The sequence below is a fragment of the Stegostoma tigrinum genome, chromosome 1, assembly GCF_030684315.1.
Source record: "Stegostoma tigrinum isolate sSteTig4 chromosome 1, sSteTig4.hap1, whole genome shotgun sequence".
NCBI lineage: Eukaryota > Metazoa > Chordata > Chondrichthyes > Orectolobiformes > Stegostomatidae > Stegostoma > Stegostoma tigrinum.
In genome coordinates, this window is record NC_081354.1 from 36,529,689 (window position 1) to 36,554,382 (window position 24,694).

Consider the following 24,694-nt stretch of genomic DNA (forward strand, 5'->3'; position numbering starts at 1 on the left):
ATGCAGTAGGGGAAGGGGAGATTTTGAAACTGGTGAAGTCCACATTGATGCCATATGGCTGCAGGGTTCCCAGGCGGAATATGAGTTGCTGTTCCTGCAACCTTCGGGTGGCATCATTGTGGCAGTGCAGGAGGCCCATGATGGACATGTCATCAAGAGAATGGGAGGGGGAGTGGAAATGGTTTGCGACTGGGAGGTGCAGTTGTTTTTTGCGAACTGAGCGGAGGTGTTCTGCAAAGCGGTCCCCAAGCCTCCGCTTGGTTTCCCCAATGTAGAGGAAGCCGCACCGGGTACAGTGGATGCAGTATACCACATTGGCAGATGTGCAGGTGAACCTCTGCTTGATGTGGAATGTCATCTTGGGGCCTGGGATGGGGGTGAGGGAGGAGGTGTGGGGACAAGTGTAGCATTTCCTGCGGTTGCAGGGGAAGGTGCCGGGTGTGGTGGGGTTGGAGGGCAGTGTGGAGCGAACAAGGGAGTCACGGAGAGAGTGGTCTCTCCGGAAAGCAGACAGGGGAGGGGATGGAAAAATGTCTTGGGTGGTGGGGTCGGATTGTAAATGGCGGAAGTGTCGGAGGATGATGCGTTGTATCCGGAGGTTGGTAGGGTGGTGTGTGAGAACGAGGGGGATCCTCTTGGGGCGGTTGTGGCGGGGGCGGGGTGTGAGGGATGTGTCGCGGGAAATGCGGGAGACGCGGTCAAGGGCGTTCTCGATCACCGTGGGGGGAAAGTTGCGGTCCTTAAAGAACTTGGACATCTGGGATGTGCGGGAGTGGAATGTCTTGTCGTGGGAGCAGATGCGGCGGAGGCGGAGGAATTGGGAATAGGGGATGGAATTTTTGCAGGAGGGTGGGTGGGAGGAGGTGTATTCTAGGTAGCTGTGGGAGTCGGTGGGCTTGAAATGGACATCAGTTACAAGCTGGTTGCCTGAGATGGAGACTGAGAGGTCCAGGAAGGTGAGGGATGTGCTGGAGATGGCCCAGGTGAACTGAAGGTCCACCCCAACCTTCAGTTCACCTGGGCCATCTCCAGCACATCCCTCACCTTCCTGGACCTCTCAGTCTCCATCTCAGGCAACCAGCTTGTAACTGATGTCCATTTCAAGCCCACCGACTCCCACAGCTACCTAGAATACACCTCCTCCCACCCACCCTCCTGCAAAAATTCCATCCCCTATTCCCAATTCCTCCGCCTCCGCCGCATCTGCTCCCACGACAAGACATTCCACTCCCGCACATCCCAGATGTCCAAGTTCTTTAAGGACCGCAACTTTCCCCCCACGGTGATCGAGAACGCCCTTGACCGCGTCTCCCGCATTTCCCGCGACACATCCCTCACACCCCGCCCCCGCCACAACCGCCCCAAGAGGATCCCCCTCGTTCTCACACACCACCCTACCAACCTCCGGATACAACGCATCATCCTCCGACACTTCCGCCATTTACAATCCGACCCCACCACCCAAGACATTTTTTCATCCCCTCCCCTGTCTGCTTTCCGGAGAGACCACTCTCTCCGTGACTCCCTTGTTCGCTCCACACTGCCCTCCAACCCCACCACACCCGGCACCTTCCCCTGCAACCGCAGGAAATGCTACACTTGTCCCCACACCTCCTCCCTCACCCCCATCCCAGGCCCCAAGATGACATTCCACATCAAGCAGAGGTTCACCTGCACATCTGCCAATGTGGTATACTGCATCCACTGTACCCGGTGCGGCTTCCTCTACATTGGGGAAACCAAGCGGAGGCTTGGGGACCGCTTTGCAGAACACCTCCGCTCAGTTCGCAAAAAACAACTGCACCTCCCAGTCGCAAACCATTTCCACTCCCCCTCCCATTCTCTTGATGACATGTCCATCATGGGCCTCCTGCACTGCCACGATGATGCCACCCGAAGGTTGCAGGAACAGCAACTCATATTCCGCCTGGGAACCCTGCAGCCATATGGCATCAATGTGGACTTCACCAGTTTCAAAATCTCCCCTTCCCCTACTGCATCCCTCAACCAGCCCAGTTCGTCCCCTCCCCCCACTGCACCACACAACCAGCCCAGCTCTTCCCCCCCACCCACTGCATCCCAAAACCAGTCCAACCTGTCTCTGCCTCCCTAACCGGTTCTTCCTCTCACCCATCCCTTTCTCCCACCCCAAGCCGCACCCCCCGCTACCTACAAACCTCATCCCACCTCCTTGACCTGTCCGTCTTCCCTGGACTGACGTATCCCCTCCCTACCTCCCCACCTACACTCTCTCCACCTATCTTCTTTACTCTCCATCTTCGGTCCGCCTCCCCCTCTCTCCCTATTTATTCCAGTTCCCTCCCCCCATCCCCCTCTCTGATGAAGGGTCTAGGCCCGAAACGTCAGCTTTTGTGCTCCTGAGATGCTGCTTGGCCTGCTGTGTTCATCCAGCCTCACATTTTATTTCCATAGTACAACTGCTGTCTTGAGTATGCTATTCATATCTGGAAAGGAACCTAAAGGCAATTTTTTTTCTGGGAACTTTATGTTTTCAGTATTGTGAATCACCTCAAACAGATTTAAAAATGGGATTGGAGGATTTGAAATCATGCAATATTGAAAAGGCAATCAACAATAACAACAATATAAATATAGATCCATTGATGTCGTAAGACATCCCAAAAGACTTCATAGGATCATTATAAAATATGACACAAAATCATATTTGGTCAGATGATTGGTGTAGATGCATGAAGATGTAACTAATAAGAGTTGACAAGAGGTAGCCAGTTGATGTGGCATATTTGGACTTTCAGAAAGCATTTGACAAAGTCCTACATAAGAGATAAAGGTGCATGTGATTTGTGGAAGTGTATTGAGATGGATAGAAAACTAATTGGCAGGGATGAAACAAAGATGAGGAATTAATAGGTCCTGTTCAAATTGGCCGGTGGTAACTAGTGGGGTGCCACAGGGTTCGGTGCTGGGACCCCAGCTATTCACAATATATATTAATGATTTCAATGAGGGATCAAATTGTAACATCTCAAAGTTGCAGATGATACCAAGCATGGTGGGAAGATGAACAGTGATGAGGATTGAGAGATCCTTCAGCATGATTTTTACAGGTTGGGTGAGTGGGCAAATCAATGGCAGATACAGTACAATTTGGATACATGTGAGGTTAATCACTTTGGAAGCAAAAACAAAAAGGCAGATTACCAACTGGATGGCTGTAAATTGAGAGAGTGTCAGCAGGACCTCGGCATCCTTGAGCACCAGTCACTGAAGGTAAGCATGCAGGTGCAGTAGGCAGGAAAGAAGGCAAGTGGTATGTTGGCCTTCGTTGTGAGAGTACAGGAGCAGGCATGTGTTGTTGCAGTTATACAGGACCTTGGTGAGGCCACACGTAGAATAATGTGTGCAGTATTGGTCTCCTTTTCCGAGGAAGGATGCTCTTGCTCTCAAGGGAGTGCAGCAAAGATTTAACAGGCTGATTCCAGGGATGGTGGGACTGATGTAGGAGCAGAGAAGGGCTAGGTTAGGATTGTTTTCGCTGGAGTTCAGATGAATGAGGGGCAATCTCATAGAGACTTATAAAATTCTAACAGGACTAGACAGGGTAAATGCAGGGAGGATGTTCCCAATGGTAGGTGTGTTACAGTCTGAGGATTCGAGGCAGACCACTTCGGACATTAATGAGGAGACATTTCTTTACCCAAATAGTGGTGAGCCTGTGGAATTCATTTCAGTAGTTGGTGCCAAAACATTGAATGTATTCAGGAGACAGCTAGATATAGCCGTTGGAGTAAATGGAATGAAAGGTTATAGGGAGAAAGCAGGATTAGGCTATTGAGTTGGATGATCAGCCATGATCATGATGAATGGTAGAGCAAGCTCAAAGGACTGAATGACCTCCTACTGCTCCTATCTTCTATGTGTCTATGTTTCTGTGGTCAATAAGGAAAGTTTTAAACCACGTATTAAAGGAGGAAGCTAGTGAATTAGAGAAGCTTAGAGAGGAAGATTTAGAACTGCAGTTGAAGCTGTGGCAAACAATATTGGGGCATGAGGCCAAAATTAGATGAGTTCAGATGTCCGAGAGGGTTGTGGAACTGGAGGAGATTACAGAGGCAGGGAAAGACCAAGCTATGATGGATTTTGAAAATGGATGAAATTTCTAAAATCAAGATATTTCTTGACCAGGAGTCAGATAATGCCAGGGAGCACAGACATGACAGTTGAACGGAACTTGTTGTGAGTTAAAATATGGGCAGCAGCATATGGATGACCTTAAGTGTACGGAGAGTAGCCTATAGAAAACCAGGCAGGAGTGCATTAAAACAGTCAGGGTGGGAGGTAACAAAGGCAGGAATGATGGCTTCAGCAGAGATGAGCTGAGTCAAAGTTGGATGATGTTTCAAAGTTGAAATTAGTTGATCTTAGAAATGGCACAGATATGAGAGTTGAAACTCGTCATGGATCAAATATGCCAGCAGGGTCATGAACTGGTTGGCTTAGTCTAAGACTGCTGCCAGGGAAAGAGATGGAGTTGATAGCTAAATTTTGAAACTTTAACCAAAGACTTTAAACTTCCCAATATTTAATTGGAGGAAATTTCTGCTTATCCAATACTGGATGCCAAATTAGGAGTCTGCTCATTTTCCAGACTGGAGGTTTCAAGAGAGACAGTGATGAGGTGGAGCTGGCTATTGTAAGTGTAGATGTGAAAACTAACATTGTGTCCTTGGATAATGTTGCCAAGCGGCAACATGTAGGTCAAAGTAGGATGTTAGGAGATGTGCGGATGTGCTGTATTATTATTATTTGGAATTTCTTTAGCTTATTACTTTCTTTCTGGCAACTTTGCTCTAACAGTCAGTAGGATTTTTGAGTAAGGTTTATTATGTTGCTGTTGAACTCTGTGGTGGAGGAATGACCTAATGACAAATCTCTGAACTCCCTTCGATTCTGCTGAAGATGTGCCAACCTTCCACTCAGTAATTTGCCACTCCAACGTGACTACAATTGGAAATTCAATGGGACTGACAAAAATCATACTTGTGCCCACTCATCACTTCATTATGCATTATTCATTATTGTTGAATCACCCAGCAATAGTGAGATTTTATTTATAGTGTATTTTTAAATTATGTCCCTTTGAAGCAATTAGTTAGCTTTCTTTGTCATTACAGTGTGGAACTAGAGGAACACAGCAGATCAGGCACCATCAGAGAAGCAGGCAAGTTGACTTTTTGGTGAGTCCTGATAAAGGGTCCCGACCTGAAATGTCAACTTTCCTTTTCCTCTGATGCGGCCTGACTTGCTGTGTTCCTCCAGCTCCATACTTTATCAACTCTGATTTCCAGCATTTGCAGTTGTTGCTATCTCTCAATTAGCCTTCCTTCTTATGTTTATATTCACATTTGAAATATTTTTCTCAAGCCCTTTACAAGGGTATGATCACCTAAACTTAGCTTATTAATGCTTAGTTTTTACAATGCTGCCCTTTCACTTGACAGCTTGCTAATTGCCAGTCAGAACATCTTGATAACCGTATTATTCAATCACAGCTCTGCCATCATTTCCTTTAATGTGTTAGACTGGCATGGACAAGGTCATAAATCAAGCAATACCAGGTTATAGTCCAGCTGGTTTACTTGAAGACACAAGTCTTACTCACCTGTCTTAAGAAGGAGAAGGATTGTGAAATCTTATGTTTTCAAATGAATGTATTGGAGTATAACCTGGTGTTGTATGATTTCTGATAAGGTACTTTAGTAAGCATTGATAGAAATCATGCTGCAGATTTGCTGCAAAGGAGATGTCACCAGTTTATTTACTATTTATACATTTCTTGCACCCAGTTTATTTTTCATGGCTGCACTCTGCAGGTGTCATTGAGGAAGACTATGAAAGTGCGGCTAGCTTACTGTAGCGTGGAGGTGCTGATGTTGGACGAGAATGGACAAGGTCAGAAATCACACAACACTAGGTTATAATCCAACAGATTTATTTGAAAGCACAATCTTTTGGAGTCTTGCTCCTTCTCAGGTGTTAATGAGAAAGGCAGTATCAGACACAGAATTTACTAGTAAAAGATCAAAGGGTCGCGCCACTGATGAGAATGTATTAAACAAACCTAAGATGCTGTTAAATCTTTAATCAGAGACATTTTTCCATCCCCACCCTTATCTGCCTTCCCGAGAGACCACTCTCTCTGTGACTCCCTTGTCCGCTCCACACTCCCCTCCAACCCCACCACACCTGGCACCTTCCCCTACAACCACAGGAAGTGCTACATTTGCCCCCACACCTCCTCCCATCCCAGGCCCCAAGATGACTTTCCATATTAAGCAGATGTTCACCTGCACATCTGCCAATGTGGTATACTGTATCCACTGTACCCAGTGTGGCTCCCTCTACATTGGGGAAACCAAGCGGAGGCTTGGGGACCGCTTTGCAGAACACTTCCGCTCGGTTTGCAATAAACAACTGCACCTCCCAGTCGCGAACTATTTTAACCCCCCCTCCCATTCCTCAGACGACATGTTCATCATGGGCCTCCTGCAGTACCACAATGATGCCACCTGAAGGTTGCAGGAACAGCAACTCATATTCCGCTTGGGAACCCTGCAGCCCAATGGTATCAATGTGGACTTCACAAGTTTCAAAATCTCCCCTCTACCACTGCATCCCAAAACCAACCCAGCTCAACCCCGCCTCCCTAACCTGTTCTTCCTCTCACCTATCCCCTCCTCCCTCCTCAAGCCGCACCTCCATTTCCCACCTAATGACCTCAGCCCGCCTCCTTGACCTGTCCGTCCTCCCTGGACTGACCTATCCCCTCCTCACCTCCCCACCTATACTCCTCTCCACCTATCTTCTCATCTATCCATCTTCGGTCTGCCTCCCCCTCTCTCCTTATTTATTTCAGAACCCTCTCCCCATCCCCTTCTCTGATGAAGAGTCTAGGCCTGAAACGTCAGCTTTTGTGCTCCTGGGATGCTGCTTGGTCCGCTGTGTTCATCCAGCTTCACACTTTGTTATACTGGTCTGTAATTAGCAGGGTTGTCTCTACTCCCCTTCTTGAAAATGGGGACAACATTTGCGATTCTACAGTCTTCTGGCACTATTCCTATAGACAATAGCGACATGAAGATCAAAGCCAAAGGCTCTGCAATCTCCTCCTTAGCTTCCCGGAGAATACTGGGATAAATCCCATCTGGCCCAGGGGACTTATCTATTTTCACACTTTCTAGAAATGCTAAACAGCTCCTCCTGATGAACCTCAGTCCCGCCTAGTCTAATAGACCTGAATTTCAGTATTCTCCTTGACAACACTGTCTTTTTCCTGTGTGAATACTGACAAAAAATATTCATTTTGCGCCTCTCCTATTTCTTTGGACTCCACACACATCTTCTCACTACTGTCCTTGACTGACCTTAATCTTACTCTAGTCATTATTTTATTCCTGACATACCTACAGATAGCTTTAGGGTTTTCCTTGATCCGACCTGCCAAAGACTTCTCATGTCCGCCCCGGCTCTTCTCAGCTCTCTCTTTAGATCCTTCCTGGCTAACTCGTAACTCTCAAGCACCCTAACTGAGTCTTCACACCTCATCTTTACATAAGCCTCCTTCTTCCTCTTGACAAGGGATTCAACTTCTTTAGTAAACCACGGTTTCCTCGCTTCACCACTTCCTCCCTGCCTGACAGATACATACTTAGCAACATCACGCAGTAGCTGTTCCTTGAACAAGCTCCACATTTCAATTGTGCCAAGTCCCTGCAGTTTCCTTCCCCATCCTGTGCATCCTAAGTCTTGCCTAATCATCTCATAATTGCCTTTCCCCCAGCTATAACTCTTGCCCTGCGGTATACACCCATCCCTTTCCATCGCTAAAGTAAACGTAACCGAATTGTGGTCACTATCACCAAAGTGCTCACCTACCTCCAAATCTAACACCTGGCCTGGTTCATTACCCAGTATCAAATCCAACTTGGCCTCGCCTTTTGTTGGCCTGTCTGTATACTGTGTCAGGAAAGCCTCCTACACACATTGGACAAAAACTTACCCATCTAAAGTACTCGAACTATAACGTTTCCAGCCAATATTTGGAAAGTTAAAGTCCCCCATAACAACTACCCTGTTACTTTTGCTCCTATCCAGAATCATCTTTGCAATCCCTTCCTCTACATCTCTGGAACTTTTCAGGGGCTTATAGAAAACTCCCAACAGGGTGACCTCTCCTTTCATGCTTCTAACCTTAACCCACACTACCTCAGTTGACGAGTCCTCATCAAACGTCCTTTCTGCCAATTTAATACTGTCCTTGACCAACAGTGCCACATCTCCCCCTCTTTTACCACCTTCCCTCATCTTGCTGAAACATCTAAGCCCTGAGACCTGCAACAACCATTCCTGTCCCTGCTCTATCCATGTTTGTTCTAAGCTTCCACCCTAGCTCCTTAAATTTCTGCCTTACATCCCCATCCCTTTTCCTACCTATGTCATTGGTGCCTATGTGGGCCATGACTTGGGGCTGCTCCCCCTCCCCCTCAAGGATCCCAAAAACACGCCAAGCTCTTCCCTACGCCTCCACTTCCTGTCTTCAAACAACCATCAAACCTTAAACAGGTCATTGTTCGCAGCAAACTACCCAGCCTTCAGAACAACATCAACTACAACACGATACAATCCCGTCATGGCACCCTTTGCCAGACATGTCAGGTCATTGACATGGACACTACCATCACATGTGGGATTACTACCCACTACGTGCACAGTAGATACACATGTGACTTAGCCAACGTTGTCGATCTGCAAGCAAGGATGACCCGTGGCATGGTATTTTGGCAAAACCATGCAGGCGCTACAACAATGGATGAATGGACACCGCAAAACAATCACTAGACAGAGATGTTCCTTCCCAGTGGGGGATCACTTCAGGGGTCAAGGACATTCGGCCTCAGATCTTTGGGTAAATGTCCTCCAAGGCGGACTTTGGGATATACAATGCAAAGTCGCCAAGTACAGGCTGGTAGCCAAGTTCAGTACCCATGAGGACGGCCTCAACTGGAATCTTGGGTTCATGTTGCACTATAGGTGATGCCACCACATTAAACATTCTCCCTCTTTCACACACACACACACACACACACACACACACACACACACACACACTTGTGAATCCATGGGGTCATTCTGATTTGTTCAAAAAGCACACAATTTATAGACAGTCAATCAATGTGGCATTTTGTAAATTCCTACTTTAGAAATAAAGCCTGTCTGACTCCAAACCAAAATACAAACAGATTCTAAACAAGGCTTCTGCATTGTCTGACCTGAAGCATCACCTCTGCTCTCTTTAGTTCTCTCAGGACAGTGACTTCAAAGGAATTTCGGGATTTACATAGACATATTAATCAATTAAAACCTTGGACATAGAACATAGAACATTACAGCACAGTACAAGCCCTTCAGCCCTCGATGTTGTGCCAATCTGTCATACCGATCTGAAGCCCATCTAACCTACACTATTCCATGTACGTCCCTATGCTTGTCTAATGATGACTTAAATGTGCTTAAAGTTGGCGAATCTACTACCGTTGCAGGCAAAGCATTCCATTCCCTTACTACTCTGAGTAAAGAAACCACCTCTGACACCTGCCCTATATCTTTCACCCCTCAATTTAAAGCTATGCCCCTCGTGCTTGCCATCACCATCCTAGGAAAAAGGCTCTCCCTATCCACATCAACCAGTTTACTCTCATCTACCTGTTTGGTCACCTTCTCAAAGAACTCAATAAGGTTTGTGAGGCACGACCTACCCTTCACAAAACCGTGCTGACTATCCCTAATCAATTGATTCTTTTCTAGATGATTATAAATCCTATCCCTTATAACCTTTTCCAACAATTTACCAACAACTGAGGTAAGGCTCACTGGTCTACTCTCCACTTGAACAGGGGAACCACATTTGCTATCCTCCAGTCGTCTGGCACTATTCCTGTAGACAATGACGAGTTAAAGATCAATGCCAAAAGCTCGGCAGTCTCCTTCCTGGCTTCCCAGAGGATCCTAGGATAAATCCCATCCGGCCCAGGGCACTTATCTATCTTCACACTCAGTAGGATTTCTAATACCTCTTCCTTGTGAACCTCAATCCCAGCTGGTCTAGTAGCCTGTATCTCAGTATTCTCCTCTAGAACATTGTCGTTTTCTAGAGTGAATACTGTCGAAAAATATTTGTTTAGTTCTTCCCCTATCTCCTCTGACTCCACGCACAACTTCCCTTTACAATCCTTGATTGGCCCTAATCTTACTTTTGTCATTCTTTTATTCCTTAAATACCTATAGAAAGCCTTAGGGTTTACCCTGATCCTATCCACCAACAACTTCTCATGGCTCTTCTGAGCTCTCTCTTTAGGTTTTTCCTGGCTACCTCGTAGCCCTCAAGCGCCCTAACTGAGCCTTCACATCTCATCCTAACATAAGCCGCCTTCTTCCTCTTGACCAGAGATTCCACTTCCTTCATAAACCACAGCTCCCGCGCTCTACAGCTTCCCTTTTCCTTGAATAGGCTCCACATTTCTAAAGTGCCCATCCCCTGCAGTTTCCTTCCCCATCCTATGCTCCCTAAATCTTGCCGAATCCCATCGGAATTGCCTTTCCCCCAGCATAACTCTTGCCCAGTGGTATACACCTATCCCTTTCCATCACTAAAGTAAACATAACAGAATTGTGATTGCTATCACCAAAGTGCTCACCTACTTCCAAATCTAACACCTGGCTGGGCTCATTACCCAGTACCAAATCTAATGTGTCTTCGCCCCTTGTTGGCCTATCTACATACTGTGTCAGGAAGCCCTCCTGCACATACTGGACAAAAACAGACCCATCTATAGTACTCAAACTATAGTGTTCCCAGTCAATATTTGGAAAGTTGAAGTCCCCCATGATAACTACGCTGTCTCTCTCACTCCTATCGAGAATCATCTTTGCTCTCCTTTCCTGTACATATCTGGAACTATTCGGAGGCCTGTAGAAAACTCCCAAAAGGGTGACCTCTCCTTTCCTGTTTCTAGCCTCAGCCCATACTACCTCAGTTGACGATTCCCCAAACATCCTTTGTGCAACTGTAATACTGTCCTTGACCAACAATGCCACACCTCCCCCGCTTTTACCATCTTCTCTGTTCTTACTGAAACATCTAAATCCCGGAACCTGCAACAACCATTCCTGTCCCTGCTCTATCCATGTCTCCGAAATGGCCACAACATCGAAGTCCCAGGTACTAACCCATACTGCAAGTTCATCCACCTTAATCTGGACGCTCCTGGCGTTGAAGTAGACACACTTCAAACCAACCTCTTGCTTGCCGGTGCCATCTTACGTCCCTGAAACTTTATTTCGGACCTCCCTACTCTCAACCTTTTCTATACTCGAACTACAATTTTGGCTCCCATCCCCCTGCTGAATTAGTTTAAATCCACCCGAATAGCCTTAGCAAATTTCCCCCCCAGGATATCGGTACCCCTCTGGTTCAGGTGAAGACCATCCTGCTTGTAGAGGTCCCACCTACCCCAGAAAGAGCCCCAATTATCCAAGAATCCAAAACCCTCCCTCCTGCACCATCCCTGTAGCCACGTGTTCAACTCCTCTCTCTCCCTATTCCTCGCCTCACTAGCACGTGGCACGGGCAACAAACTAGAGACAACAACTCTGTTCATCCTAGTTCTAAGTTTCCATCCTAGCTCCCTGAATTTCTACCTGAAATCCCCATCTCTCTTCCTGCCTTTGTCGTTGGTGCCAATGTGGACCATGACTTGGGGCTGCTCCCCCTCCCCCTGAAGGATCCCAAAAACACGATCAGAGCCATCACGCACCCTGGCACCTGGGAGGCAACACACCAACCGTGAGTCTCTCTCGTCCCCACAGAACCTCCTATCTGTCCCCCTAACTATGGAGTCCCCAATGACTACTGCTCTACCTCCTCTTCCCCCTTCCCTTCTGAACAGCAGGGACAGACTCTGTGCCAGAGACCTGTGCCCCACTGCATTCCCCTGGTAAGTCGTCGCCCCAACAGTATCCAAAATCGTATACTTATTGTTGAGGGGAATGGCCACAGGGGATCCCTGCACTGCCTGCCGGTTCCCTTTCCGTCCCCTGACCGTAACCCATCTGCCTTTTTCTTGTACCTGAGGAGTGACTACCTCCCTGTAACTCCTCAACTAACTGATTAAAGATTTAACAGCAATATAGGTTTGCTCAGTACTTCCTCATCAGTGGAATGACTCTTTGATCTTTTATTTATAAATTCTGTGTCTGATATTACCTTTCTCACTAACACCTGAAGAAGGAATAAGAGTCCGAAAGCTTGTGTTTTCAAATAAGCCTGTTGGCCTACAACCTAGTGTTGTCTGATTTCTGACCTTACCTTGCTGTAAATTGCAGTTTCTATAGTGCTCACTTTCAGAGCCCTGCCAGCAACCTCTAAACAGCAAATTGTGGGCTGCCTGCCCTGCCCTGCCCTTCTCCTTTATGAAAAGACCCCCATTGTTGGAAATGGAGTTGGATTTAACACTTCTGCTGCTCAGTGTTCAGCATTTTCTATTTCCTTCCTGAACCACGATTGTAAAATCCAGGACTGAATGTCAGAGATACAACAACTAATACTATGCAGTGAAGAGATGCATGTTCATTGATTCATGCCAACTGCACTGAATAGGAAAATACTGATGAGGATCTTGGTGGTTTACTGGAAAATGTGAAATTGAATAACTTGTAGACCTGCATGCTAACCAGCCAACTGTTGCAAGGAACAAAAATACTCTCATATGCTTTCACCAGTGAGGACATTGTTTAAAAAGTGATACCTTGAAAACAATAATAAGCTGAGAATCAAACCAAAACATGTAAATGACATGATGACTAGTCACAACAGAGTTGTAAAGGTGCTGAATATTTTTTAAATTTTGCAGTACCTACTTTATAACATTGAATTGAAGAGCTTGTTGTATGTTGCTGTTATTTATGCTGCAATGGTTAAACAACTTGAATTATCAAGAGTGGTCAAAATAAATCTACACTATCAAAAGAGAAATAAAGTTGATGATTTTAACAAAGTGATTTAAATTTGACTGCATGCCGGGTTCATAGGTGACATTTCTGGAATAAGGCACACCGTGTGTTAGACATTTCTAAATATATGCTCTATTCTTAAGTCAGTTTTTCCATAGTATCCAACATGCATTTGACATTTCAACTCAGCACTGCTTGGCAACATGAGAAATAAATATTTTGCTTAGTTAAGCAAAACTGACTGTCATCTGGTAAATAAAATTCTCATCTTCAGAAACAGTGAATGCAAAACACATGCAATTACACTCTTGCTTCTTCCTTGCACTTGGGTCAATGTCACAAACTAACATGCAATTCAACTATATTTAGAGTAGTATATCGATAGGCAATACTCCTAGTTCATACATGTGTGACTTTGTGCCTTTAATGGTGCTTACAATAAATTGCCCACCGTAATCAGGCTATTAAAAATATGCGTTGAATATGCATGAGACATTTCTTCTTATCGTAATGGAAACATCTTTGGAGAGTTGACAAAGAAGAGTTTAGTGCTTCCATTATAAGACACTTAATCAGTTCTTGGTTTGTGGCATGGAGGAATCAAAAGAGTGAAAAATGTTTTTCAAAGTAAGAGGAAAAATATAACTTTTTAAAGCAAATTTGGTTTTTCACACTGCATAAACAAAATAACCGCATGCTTTCCTAAGCCAGTTTTCTAAGAATTATATTTTTACTGTTTTTGTTTAGAATGACTACCGGAAATTATCTATGCAATGCAAAGACTTTGTTGTTGGTGTTCTTGACCTATGCCGAGACAGTGAAGAAGTTGAAGCTATTCTGAATGGTGACATGGAAGCTGAGCAGGATGAAGGACACCACAGTCAAAGAGCAGGATTAACACGGGTCAAACTTGCCATTAAGTATGAGGTCAAAAAGGTACAATTTCTTTTAAAGTCTTGGCATTTAGTAATATTCTTCATTATGACTAACAATATGGCCCAGGAGGTTACATTCAAAGTGTTGAGCTTGTTCTGGATTGAACAATGAGTTCTGTTTGCACTGATGGCATGGTTTGAAATGGTGAGTCACTAGTTTCTCCATTCAGAATATGTATTAATAAGGTGGAAGCAGGGAAAGATCAGGGGACTCTTGTCTGACAGCTAACTTGATAAGTGTTAGGAAGAAAGGTTCTTGAAAGAGTTTTACACAAAGGAAGAGAGAGTGCAGGCAAGAGAGGCCATGACTTAGAACTTAACAAAAGCAAATCATGTTCAGAGGGAAAACATTGATGACTGTCCCCACTCAGATGAGTTAAAACTGTATCGGGATCCTTTTGATATAAGAGGACCCCAATCTTCTTATTAGATGAGACTTTCACCTGAAAAACTAGGCTATCTCATCTGTCTGCAATAGCATGCAGGTTCACGCCACACAGAATTAGGATCTAACTGTATAAGTAAGCAGCTTAATTTTAATAGATAATGAAGTGTGGAACACAGCAGGCCAGGCAACATCAGAGGAACAGGAAGCTGATTTTTTGGGTTGGGTCCCCTCTGATGCTGCCCAGCCTGCTATGTTCCTCCAGTTTCACACTGTTATCTCTGACTCCAGCATCTGCAGTTCCTGCTATCCATGCTTAATTTTAATTGCTCGATTGCTTGGTTTCTGGTGGGTGGTTAGGTTTAAAACCAACCAACCTGCCTGACGAGGATAAGGTATGCATCTGATACCTGAAATTCTTCTTTCCACTACATTAGCAATTATTGCTCAAGCTGCACTAAAATAGCAAAAAGGAATTTCTAATAACCCATAAAAGAACTGGTTGTTGGTATCTCGTTGTGCAATTTCAAAACTTCAGCATATACCATAGATTTTTAGCATTTTATAGAAAACACCTGTTGCTCACCAAAAGAGCACTGCTGCCTCACAGTGCCAGCGATCTGTATTTGCCTATGTGGAGTTTGCTTATTCACCTCCTGTGTCTATTGGGTTTCCGTCAGGTTCTCTGGTTTCCTCCTACAATCCAAAGGTTAGGTGGAATGGCTCTGATAAACTGCCAATAGTGTCCAGAGATATGGGTTAACTATGTTAAATGTGGTTTATGGGGATAGGGTAGAGGGTTGGGTTTGGGTGGGGTGCTCTTCGGAGGGTCAGTGTGGACTTGATGGGCTGAATGGTCTGTTTCCACATTTTAGAGATTCTATGAAAACTGTTGTCAATTTTCTACAGAAAAACAGCTCATTCCCTTTTCAGAGTGCAAGATGAATTGAAAAGAATAATTATCCTTCTGCAATTTGTTTCAGTGCCCTTTCTTCCCTTCACTACCCTTCAAGTCACTTCAAAGCAATCCTTTGAATTTCCCAATTGAAGCAATTGAGGGGCAACCTTCTCTTGAGTACCTCTTTGGAAGAAGGGGTTCAGCTTGTAGTTGCTTGTTTTTCACTTGAGGAATAGGCAGCTCTCAGAATAAAATCTGGTGGCATCTTTGGCACCTATTTTCCCACCTGATTTACTCTTCAAACAGAATTTTAATAGGTGACAAACATTCCTATTTGTGGAGCCCATTGCCATGTTACCGCACAAAAGGCTGGACCATGAGTGGACTCATTTGTTCTAATGCATGGTCCTTAAAATAACACTGAAGTCAACTCGGGACAATACATTTTTAGGTTTTCTGAAGATCTTCTGCAGCTTCTTTGGTAGAAGTGCCTCCCACCAAACTTACCTGTCAAGCATTTCTGTGTAGAGGTTACATGATTTTCTGTAATCTGAAACTGGCAGGCTTCAAAAGGTAGATCAACAGCATGCGCATGCTGAAGAGATTGAAAGAGGCCCAGACCTGAAAATGGCTGGAAACTCCTGGCTATCACCTTAGGCAAGCGTGTGCTGATCCCATGCACATTTCGGAATGAAGTTGAAAATGACCTTTTTTTTAAACTAACCGTCAGTGCCAGTCACCCAAAAATACCTCCCTCCCTCCTTGTAAGGTAGTCCCTGGCTTCTAAGCGCTGGCCCTTTTCTTTGTTAGGATAACTAAAATTACAAGTATTTAATAGCACTGAGACAATTTCCTAGATTCTAACTCTTGGAGGTACAAGCTCAAAGTGCACTGGCTAGATGCTCTAATCTGTTTGAAAAACTATTTCAAAGGCTGGCCTTTATTCCCATGCCATTCCTGAAAATGAACATCATCTGACCCCTTCCTTGGTCACAGTAACCATTATTGCAATTTGTGGGCTCCCACAAACATAAATTAAAGAATAGCCACCCAATGAATATCATTGTGCTATTGAAAGTCAACCAAGAATTCAAGACTGGTCTCCACTTGGATAGACTACTGGTGTTTGAAAGCTTCACTTTTTGACTTAGAGGAGGTAATTCTACCCATAGACCAAAGGTTTGGTCACTTGACTATTATCAACAATAAGAACCAAACAATGCAGAAATGAGAAAATGTTGCTCAATCCAATAACCTGTACGTTACATGATTTGCTTTAACGGATGATTTTTTTTCTCCTTACAGTTTGTTGCCCACCCAAATTGCCAACAGCAACTACTCACAATATGGTATGAAAACCTTTCAGGGTTGCGGGAGCAGCCCATAGCAATGAAATGCCTTGTGGTGCTCGTTATTGCGCTTGGGCTCCCATTTCTTGCAATTGGCTATTGGATTGCACCTTGCAGTAAGGTAGGCAATGTTTTACTTTAAAATGGAAATTAATAGTCTGTTTACATCATGCAATGGAACACACCAAGAACCTTTGTAATTTGTTGAAATATTATCAAATATGGTTCCATTTTATTATTTTCAGCATTTAGTTTTGCTAGATTTTGATTTAATGTTATAGGTGTTAGTCTATAATTGGCAAGTGTCGATTTATTACCTGAGATTTATTCCATGTTTGTTAGAATTTTTGAAATACATGTTAAAATCTGTTTTATTTACAGTTAAATTGTCTACTGCTCTCAAGGACCAGGTTTACATCAAAAACAATGGAAACAGAAAACACGGGCAGGAAGAGGTTGTGTTAAGGCTAGAAAACAGATAAGAGAGGCCTTTGTAACATAAAAATGGACAGTAAAAGCTTGTTTAAACATATGAAAGAAAGACAGAGGTCAAACTTAACTTCTGCCTCTTAGAAAAAGTGGCTGGGCTAATAACATTTGGGAACCAGGAAATGGCAAAGGATTTGAATCAAAATTTAGCATCAGTTTTTCATTTGAGGAAACATGCCAAAAATACAAAATACTCAAGTGGCTAAAGGAGTGATGGGTTTGGGATGGGATGGGTTATAGAACATAGAACAATACAGCACAATACAGGCCCTTCAGCCCACTCTATTGTGCCGAACTTTTGCCCTAATCCTAAAGTCAATCTGACCTCCACTGCTACCTTATACTATCATCCATATGCCTTTCTAATAGCCGCTTAAATGCCCTTAATGAGGCTGAATCCACTACCCTCTCCGGCAATACATTCCACACCCCTACCACTCTCCGAGTAAAGAACATACCTCTGATGTCTTCTGGACATCTACCTCCTTTCACTTTAAACCTATGTCTCCTCACAAAAGCTACCTCCACCCTAGGAAAAAGTCTCTGGCTGTCTAATCTATCTATACCTCTGATCATTTTGTACACCTCTATCAAATCACCTCTCATCCTTGGTCGTTCTAAAGGGATGGAGGAAATGAATGCAAAGCAAAAAATATCAAAAAAGTATTCAGGAAACTAATGGAGCTAAAGCCAATAAGTCCCCTGGTCCTGATGGGTTACTCCCTAGGATTTTAAAGGACGTAGCTACAGAGATAGAGGATGAACTGTTAGCTATCTTCCAAGAATCTTCAGATTCAGAAAACTTCTCTGAGGATTTTGGAAAGCTATCAATGTAATGTCTTTATTCAAAAGGGAAGGAGATGAGAAAAACACAGCTAACGACAGGTCTAAGAACTTAACATCTGACAAATGTCAAAAACTGTTATAAAAAGAAGTAAAAGCAGAGCATTTGGAAATGCATATTATCATCAAGTAGACCTAACATGTTTTCATTAAGGGGAAATTATGCCTGACAAAACTTTTCCAGTTTGTAGAGGAGGTAACAACCAAGATAGTTAAGGGGAATGAGTAGAAGTGAAATATTTGGATTTGCAAAAGTTTTCCAATAAGATATTGCAGATAAGGCTACTTAAGAGAAGAGCCCATGGCGTGGAGATAGTATATTAGTGTGGATATATGACTGGCTAGCTAATAGAAGACAGAAAGTTGGGATGAAAGGCACATTTTCAGGATGATAACATGAAACTGGTGGGGTGCCACAGGGGCTGCAATTATTTTCAAACAATATATGAATGACTTGGAGGACAGAAGTGAGTGTACTATTGCCAGTTTACAGATGACACAAAAATATGTGGGAAGGCAAGTGCTGATGATAACATGAAGGGTGGAATCTTAAAGGGATCTGAGCATCATGGACTATGATGAAATATGTGGCAGAATTGGGTGATGCATATTACGAGGCCCATCATGATGCCGAGGTACCTGTTTTCTAACTTTTATGCTTTTCATAAGCATGGTGGGCAGATTCTCGATAGACAGTGGAGAGTTGCCAATTGGTGGTCATTATTTATAATTAAATGCTGTGTTAATGCCATAACTTTCTTCATTAATATTCAACCTCCCATATATACCCAACTTGCCATACAAGTTAGATGTAAGAAAAACTTGACAAGAAATCCAGATTGGGTACCTTATGGAGAGATAATGGGAACTGCAGATGCTGGAGAATCCAAGATAACAAAGTGTGAGGCTGGATGAGCACAGCAGGCCAAGCAGCATCTCAGGAGCACAAAAGCTGACGTTTCGGGCCTAGACCCTTCATCAGAGATAGATGATGAAGGGTCTAGACCCTTCATCAGAGATAGATGATGAAGGGTCTAGAGGGTTCTCTCTGATGAAGGGTCTAGGCCCGAAACGTTAGCTTTTGTGCTGCTGAGATGCTGCTTGGCCTGCTGTGTTCATCCAGCTTCACACTTTGTTATCTTGCGTACCTTATGGATTCAGCTCGCTGCTGGCCCTGAGCCACCTCCATGTTCAACACAAAACAACAACATCACAGGGCATGATACGCGGACACCAACTAAGTGCAGTCTTCCTCCATTGCCATTTGCATCTGTCATCTACTAACTCACCACAACCATTCTGGTTAACAAAGTGTGAAGCTGGATGAACACAGCAGGCCAAACAGCATCTCAGGAGCACAAAAGCTCCCTGCTCCTCCCAGTCGCGAACCATTTTAACTCCCCCTCCCATTCCTCAGATGACATGTCAATCATGGGCCTCCTGCAGTGCCACAATGATGCCACCCAAAGGTTGTAGGAACAGCAACTCATATTCCGCTTGGGAACCCTGCAGCCCAATGGCATCAATGTGGACTTCACAAGCTTCAAAATCTCCCCCTCCCCCACTGCATCCCAAAACCAGCCAAGCTCGTCCCCTCCCCCCACTGCTTCCCAAATCCACCCAGCCCATCCCCGCCTCCCTAACCTGTTCTTGTTCTCACCTATCCCCTCCTCCCACCTCAAGCCACTCCTCCATTTCCCACCTACCAACGTCATCCCGCCTCCTTGACCTGTCCGTGCTCCCTGGACTGACTTATCCCCTCCCAACCTCCCCACCAATACTCTCCTCTCCACCTGTCTTCTCCTCTATCTATCTTCGGTCCACCTCCCCCTCTCTCCCTATTATTTCCAGAACCCTCTCCCCATCCCCCTCTCCAATGAAGTGTCTAGGCCCGAAACATCAGCTTTTGTGCTCCTGAGATGCTGCTTGGCCTGCTGTGTTCATCCAGCCTCACACTTTGTTATCTTGGATTCTCCAGCATCTGCAGTTCCCATTATCTCTGATCACAACCATTCTGGTATTTATTTTATGCAGCATCAGCGCCCTCAGGAAACAGACTTGCATTACAGGGTGCACCAGCAAAAGCATTGAAAAGCTGCAACAGGGATAATTGGCGTATAGAGACAGGCACCCAGTTCACAGTCTGGATTAGACTGCATCTCAGAGTTGTTTGCTTGCTCTCTTAGTATTTGCTCACTTAACCTACTTGCTTGCTTTCAGCATTCCTGTCTTACCTTGCATTGTTTTGCCATGTCAATTAGGGTAGTCACAGAAACAGGTAACATGCCTTGCTGCTAAGCAGCCCTTAATCTAGAGGGAGTGCACATCTTACTGTATGACAGTGTGCTATGTCAATCTCACCCCACACCAATGTGCCAGCAGCTTATGCAGCATATGCACTACATGTGCAACAAGAGGTGTAGCCATGCTACAGCATTGGCCCTCTCTGGATATGGCACCTCTGTGGCACGGTGACTACTGGACAAATCTTGCACATTTTTACCTGTGTGCAAAGAGGAGCCAAGCATTAGGGATGCTGAACTAAGAGGGCCAAAAGTACTAACAACATGCAATGCTGTGTGTTCACATTGTTTCCTCTGCTTCAGATTGGCACAGTAGGCAATCAGCACAGACCTCTGTCAATTACAACTCATGTGTAACCATGAGCAGGCCATTGCAAACTCAAATCATCTGTTATGTGAATTTTTTTTCTCTCACTATGCATTTACCTCTTGTTTGTGAAGTACTTTTAAACTGTTCCCTTTGGATCTCAATCCCTTCCTGAGCAGGAACAGTTTCTCCTTATCAACATTTTGCAGACTCTTCATGATTTTGAAAACATCTACCAAATCTGCCCTTGGCCTTCACCTCTCCAAGGAAGACATTGCATACTTCTCTAATCTTAAATATAACTGTTGCATAGTGCACCATCATCCAAAGATGAAAAAGGCAAACAAGAACAGTCTGTGTGTCATGCGCTTACAAAGTGATGAACTGATGAGTATTGGTTCAAGTGCAAACATTCTTCATGTCACAGAAATGTGACATTTGAAGCTTGTTGATGATAGGGAGGCCAAAGCAGACAGGGACAGACAATATGTCTTTGGATATACTTCATTAGTTGCTATGCCTAAATAAAGTATTGTTTATTGGTGTTTTGGACAACTCATCAGCTGTTCTATAAATCACAGTCTCATTATGAATGACATGTTAATTTGCAGCAGTATTTTGCTCTGTGTTGTAACCATTCTGTAATGCTATTCTATGAACATCATAGAGTTTACATGATTTCAGCTCAATAAGACTCTCTACATTGCTTGCGATATAATATTTCCATCTTACAATGATTAAGTTTGTAGTGCGTTTCCTCGCAAGGAAACAAATTATGCTGAATTGTCTTTTATTTGAATTATGGTAATATGATGAATAAATATTCCCACTATGTTAAATATACATGATTTACACCAGGAAATTTTATAGTATTCAACAGAATTACATATCACTGGATTTGCATGATGAGTACATTACCTAGAAGTAAATTCATGGACTAACTATTTTCTTTTAATTTATTTTAACTTTATAAAATAAGGAATAATTAGACCAAATCACTATTTGGCAAAAGCACTGACTTAATGTCCTCAGCTCATCTTTGACATAAGTGTTATGTAGACCACCACCAATAAATTGATTTTTAAAAAAAATCTGGAGCCCTAAAATGGGATGGTTACTCCATAGAACAATATGTGTCTGACATTCCTGCCAATATCACAATGCTCAATTTATATCCGGAATTAAATGAGCGTACCTAATTAACTATATATTTATTGTTTCAATCCATTGAAACTATATACTTTGACAGTTTATTACACCTCACCTTTCCCAGACACCTTTATTTATTTTTACGAAACAAACTTATAAGAAACAATAGCTAATGTACAATGTAAGTCAGTTTTAAAAATATATGTTTATGCATGATACCGTACATTAAGTAGTTATATTGTCCTTATAAAAATCATCTAAATTTGTTAAAATTCTAATAATATCCAATTCACTTTTAAGCAAATCTTTCAGAGTGTGAATTTTCTTGGAGATGACGAAGCTTGTGGTTTGTACTATTCAAAGGGTGTGAAAAGAGAGATTGGAAAATAAAACAAAAATGTTGATGTTAGGTAAAGGTTGCACAGGATTTTACTAACACAAAATGTTGACCCATTCTACAATACAATAAAATTCCTGAGTTTATCTTATAATGTGGGATGCGTTATTCCCTTGGAAAAATGAAAATGCAGAAGATATAGAGGCAAATTTTCTATTCAGCTACTGGAGCCACTGAGAAATTGCATGGAAATTGATTTTGATGGATCCCACATCATATTGTTTGCTGGTAGCTTTTTTTAAGCCAGTGTAATGTGCAAGGGCTTCATTAAAATAATCAATTCTATTTTCAATTAGGCTTAAGTATTCTTTACTCAATTTCCTGTCCTTTAAGTTTATTTGTTTCATAAGCAGATTGACTTTTAATGAGGCACTACTATTTTCCTCAGTTCTTTGTGTGGCTTTAAGTCTGCTTTATTTTTAATCCTTGTTTGATCAGTACAAGCAGAACATACTAACGTTAGCACAAAAGCCGTTGAATATTATCTGCAAAACTGCAGGAAAGCTGACTATAAATGAAGCACTTGCGAGAGTTCAAGGAATAAAGAACTTGAACAAGGGAGGAGGGGTAAGGGTGCGGGTAGACTTCTGGAACATTCACATTTTTTCAAACTCCATCAGCAAGAGGGCATCTAACTTCAAAATACAGCATCCTATTTAGCAAGTCAATTTCAAATTAATGATGTTAATTACCTTTAACACACCCCAAATTGTATTTAATCAGTGAACTAGTACAAGATGTAAGAAAGTATGCCAGGAAGAAACTATAAATAACTATTGACATCTTAAAAATATTTATTCATGGGACATGGGCTTACACTACTAGGCCAGGATGTATTGCTCATCCCTAATATCTCTCGAGAAGCTGGTGCTGAGCTATCATCTTGTACTGCTGCAGTCTTTGGGGTGTAGGGGTGCCACAGTGGTGAAAGGAATTAAATTTTATGATTTTGTACAACAATTAAGGAAGGGCAATACAGTTCAAGTCAAGATAGTATGTGTTTTGGAGGGAAACCTTTCAATGATAGTGTACCATATATCTGATGCCCTTGTCCTTCTAGATGATCACGAGCATGGAAGATGATTTAAGGAGCCGATTGCTGTTACTACAATGCATCTTGTAAATAGTACATATTGATTCCAACATATGTTGGTGGTGGAGGGAGTGAATATTTATGCTGCTGCCTATCAAGTGGGCTGCTTTGTTCTAGATAATTTCAAATGTTTGTTGAAGCTGCAATCACTCAGGCAACTAGAGACCATTCCATCACATTCCTGACTTGTGCCTTGTAGATAATGGACAGACGTTGGAGAAACATCATGTGAGTTACTCAGTGCAGAATTCCTAGCCTCTTCTGACCTCTTGTTACAGATTCAATATTCATATGACTAGTTATTTCAGTTCCTGGTCAATGGTAAATTGCAGAATATTGATAGTGGAAGATTCAGAAATGGTAAGACTATTTAACACCAAAGGATGGTTTTTAGATTCCTTTTTGTGGAGCTTGTCATAAATTGGCACTTGTGTGGCACAAGTGATACTTGCCACTTATCAATCCAAGCCTGGATGTTATCCAGGTGTTGTTGCATATGGACATGGATTGCTTCTGTATCTGAGTAGTTGCAAATGGAGTTGAACATTGTACAATTGTCAGCGAACATCTCAACTTCTGACGTTATGGTAAAAGAATTTCATGGATGAAACAAAGTGGGCCTAGGACACTACTGTGAGGAAACTCCTGTGGAGATTCCAGTAAGCTTCGCACAATCAAGAAGAAGAGATCATATCCAGAGTGAGATGCAGTCCAGATAACTATATATAGTTGCTATATAACTATAACAAGGGATTACCAAACATCCCTTGTTTGGGAATTTTGAGGCAACATGGGAAGTTGATGCAGAGGGGATTAGTGCTTATTGTCTCATTTTTAACACGTAGCTCAAAAGTTTTTATTAAGCAGAATGAATTGAAGCCCAGGATCAGGGGCCTGGCACAAATGACTCACAACACTGGTAAGTTATACATTCATTAGTTGGTGACAGTTCCTAATTTGATTATCAATTTTAGGTTGCTTTCAGATTGAACGTAAATCAGGGAAACATTTACAGACTACGAACTAAAAGATCAGTCCAAACTTTTAAAAATCAAATTAAGAAGTGATAAATGAAGACCGAGATGCCAAGCCAGACAATGCATTGTAAGTACATAATATGGGAGCTTTAAGTAGCGATCACATCTGTAGCAAGTATTGGTTCCTTGGGGAACTCTGGCTCAGAGTTGATAAACTGGAGTCTGAACTTCGAACAGTGTGAAGCATTAGGGAGGGAGAGAGTTACCTGGACACTGTGTTTCAAGAGTCAGTCACACTCCTTGGATTGACTACCTCAAATTTGTTCAGTGGTCAGAGACATGATGATGATGCTACTAGCGAGGCAGGTAGAGGGAACCCAGGGGTTGTGCTGAAGAAGCCTCAGCCCTTGAGCTTGTCCAACATGTTTGAGATTCTTGCTCCCTATGTTGACAAGAAGGGGGTGCTGCAGGAAGGATGAGCCCACCAACTATGGCACCATGGTACAGACAGCCATTCAA

At 43.3% G+C, this 24,694-nt stretch overlaps 1 protein-coding gene across 1 annotated transcript in view; it reads left to right on the top strand.

The window, feature by feature from the left end:
- LOC125456794 (short transient receptor potential channel 3) overlaps nucleotides 1–24,694 on the top strand; it is a 155,659-nt gene that overhangs the window by 64,540 nt on the left and 66,425 nt on the right. The window contains exon 4 of the mRNA XM_048541503.2: nucleotides 16,574–16,738. Within this exon, the coding sequence (XP_048397460.1) occupies nucleotides 16,574–16,738 (165 nt within the window). The remainder of the gene's footprint in view (nucleotides 1–16,573; nucleotides 16,739–24,694) is intronic.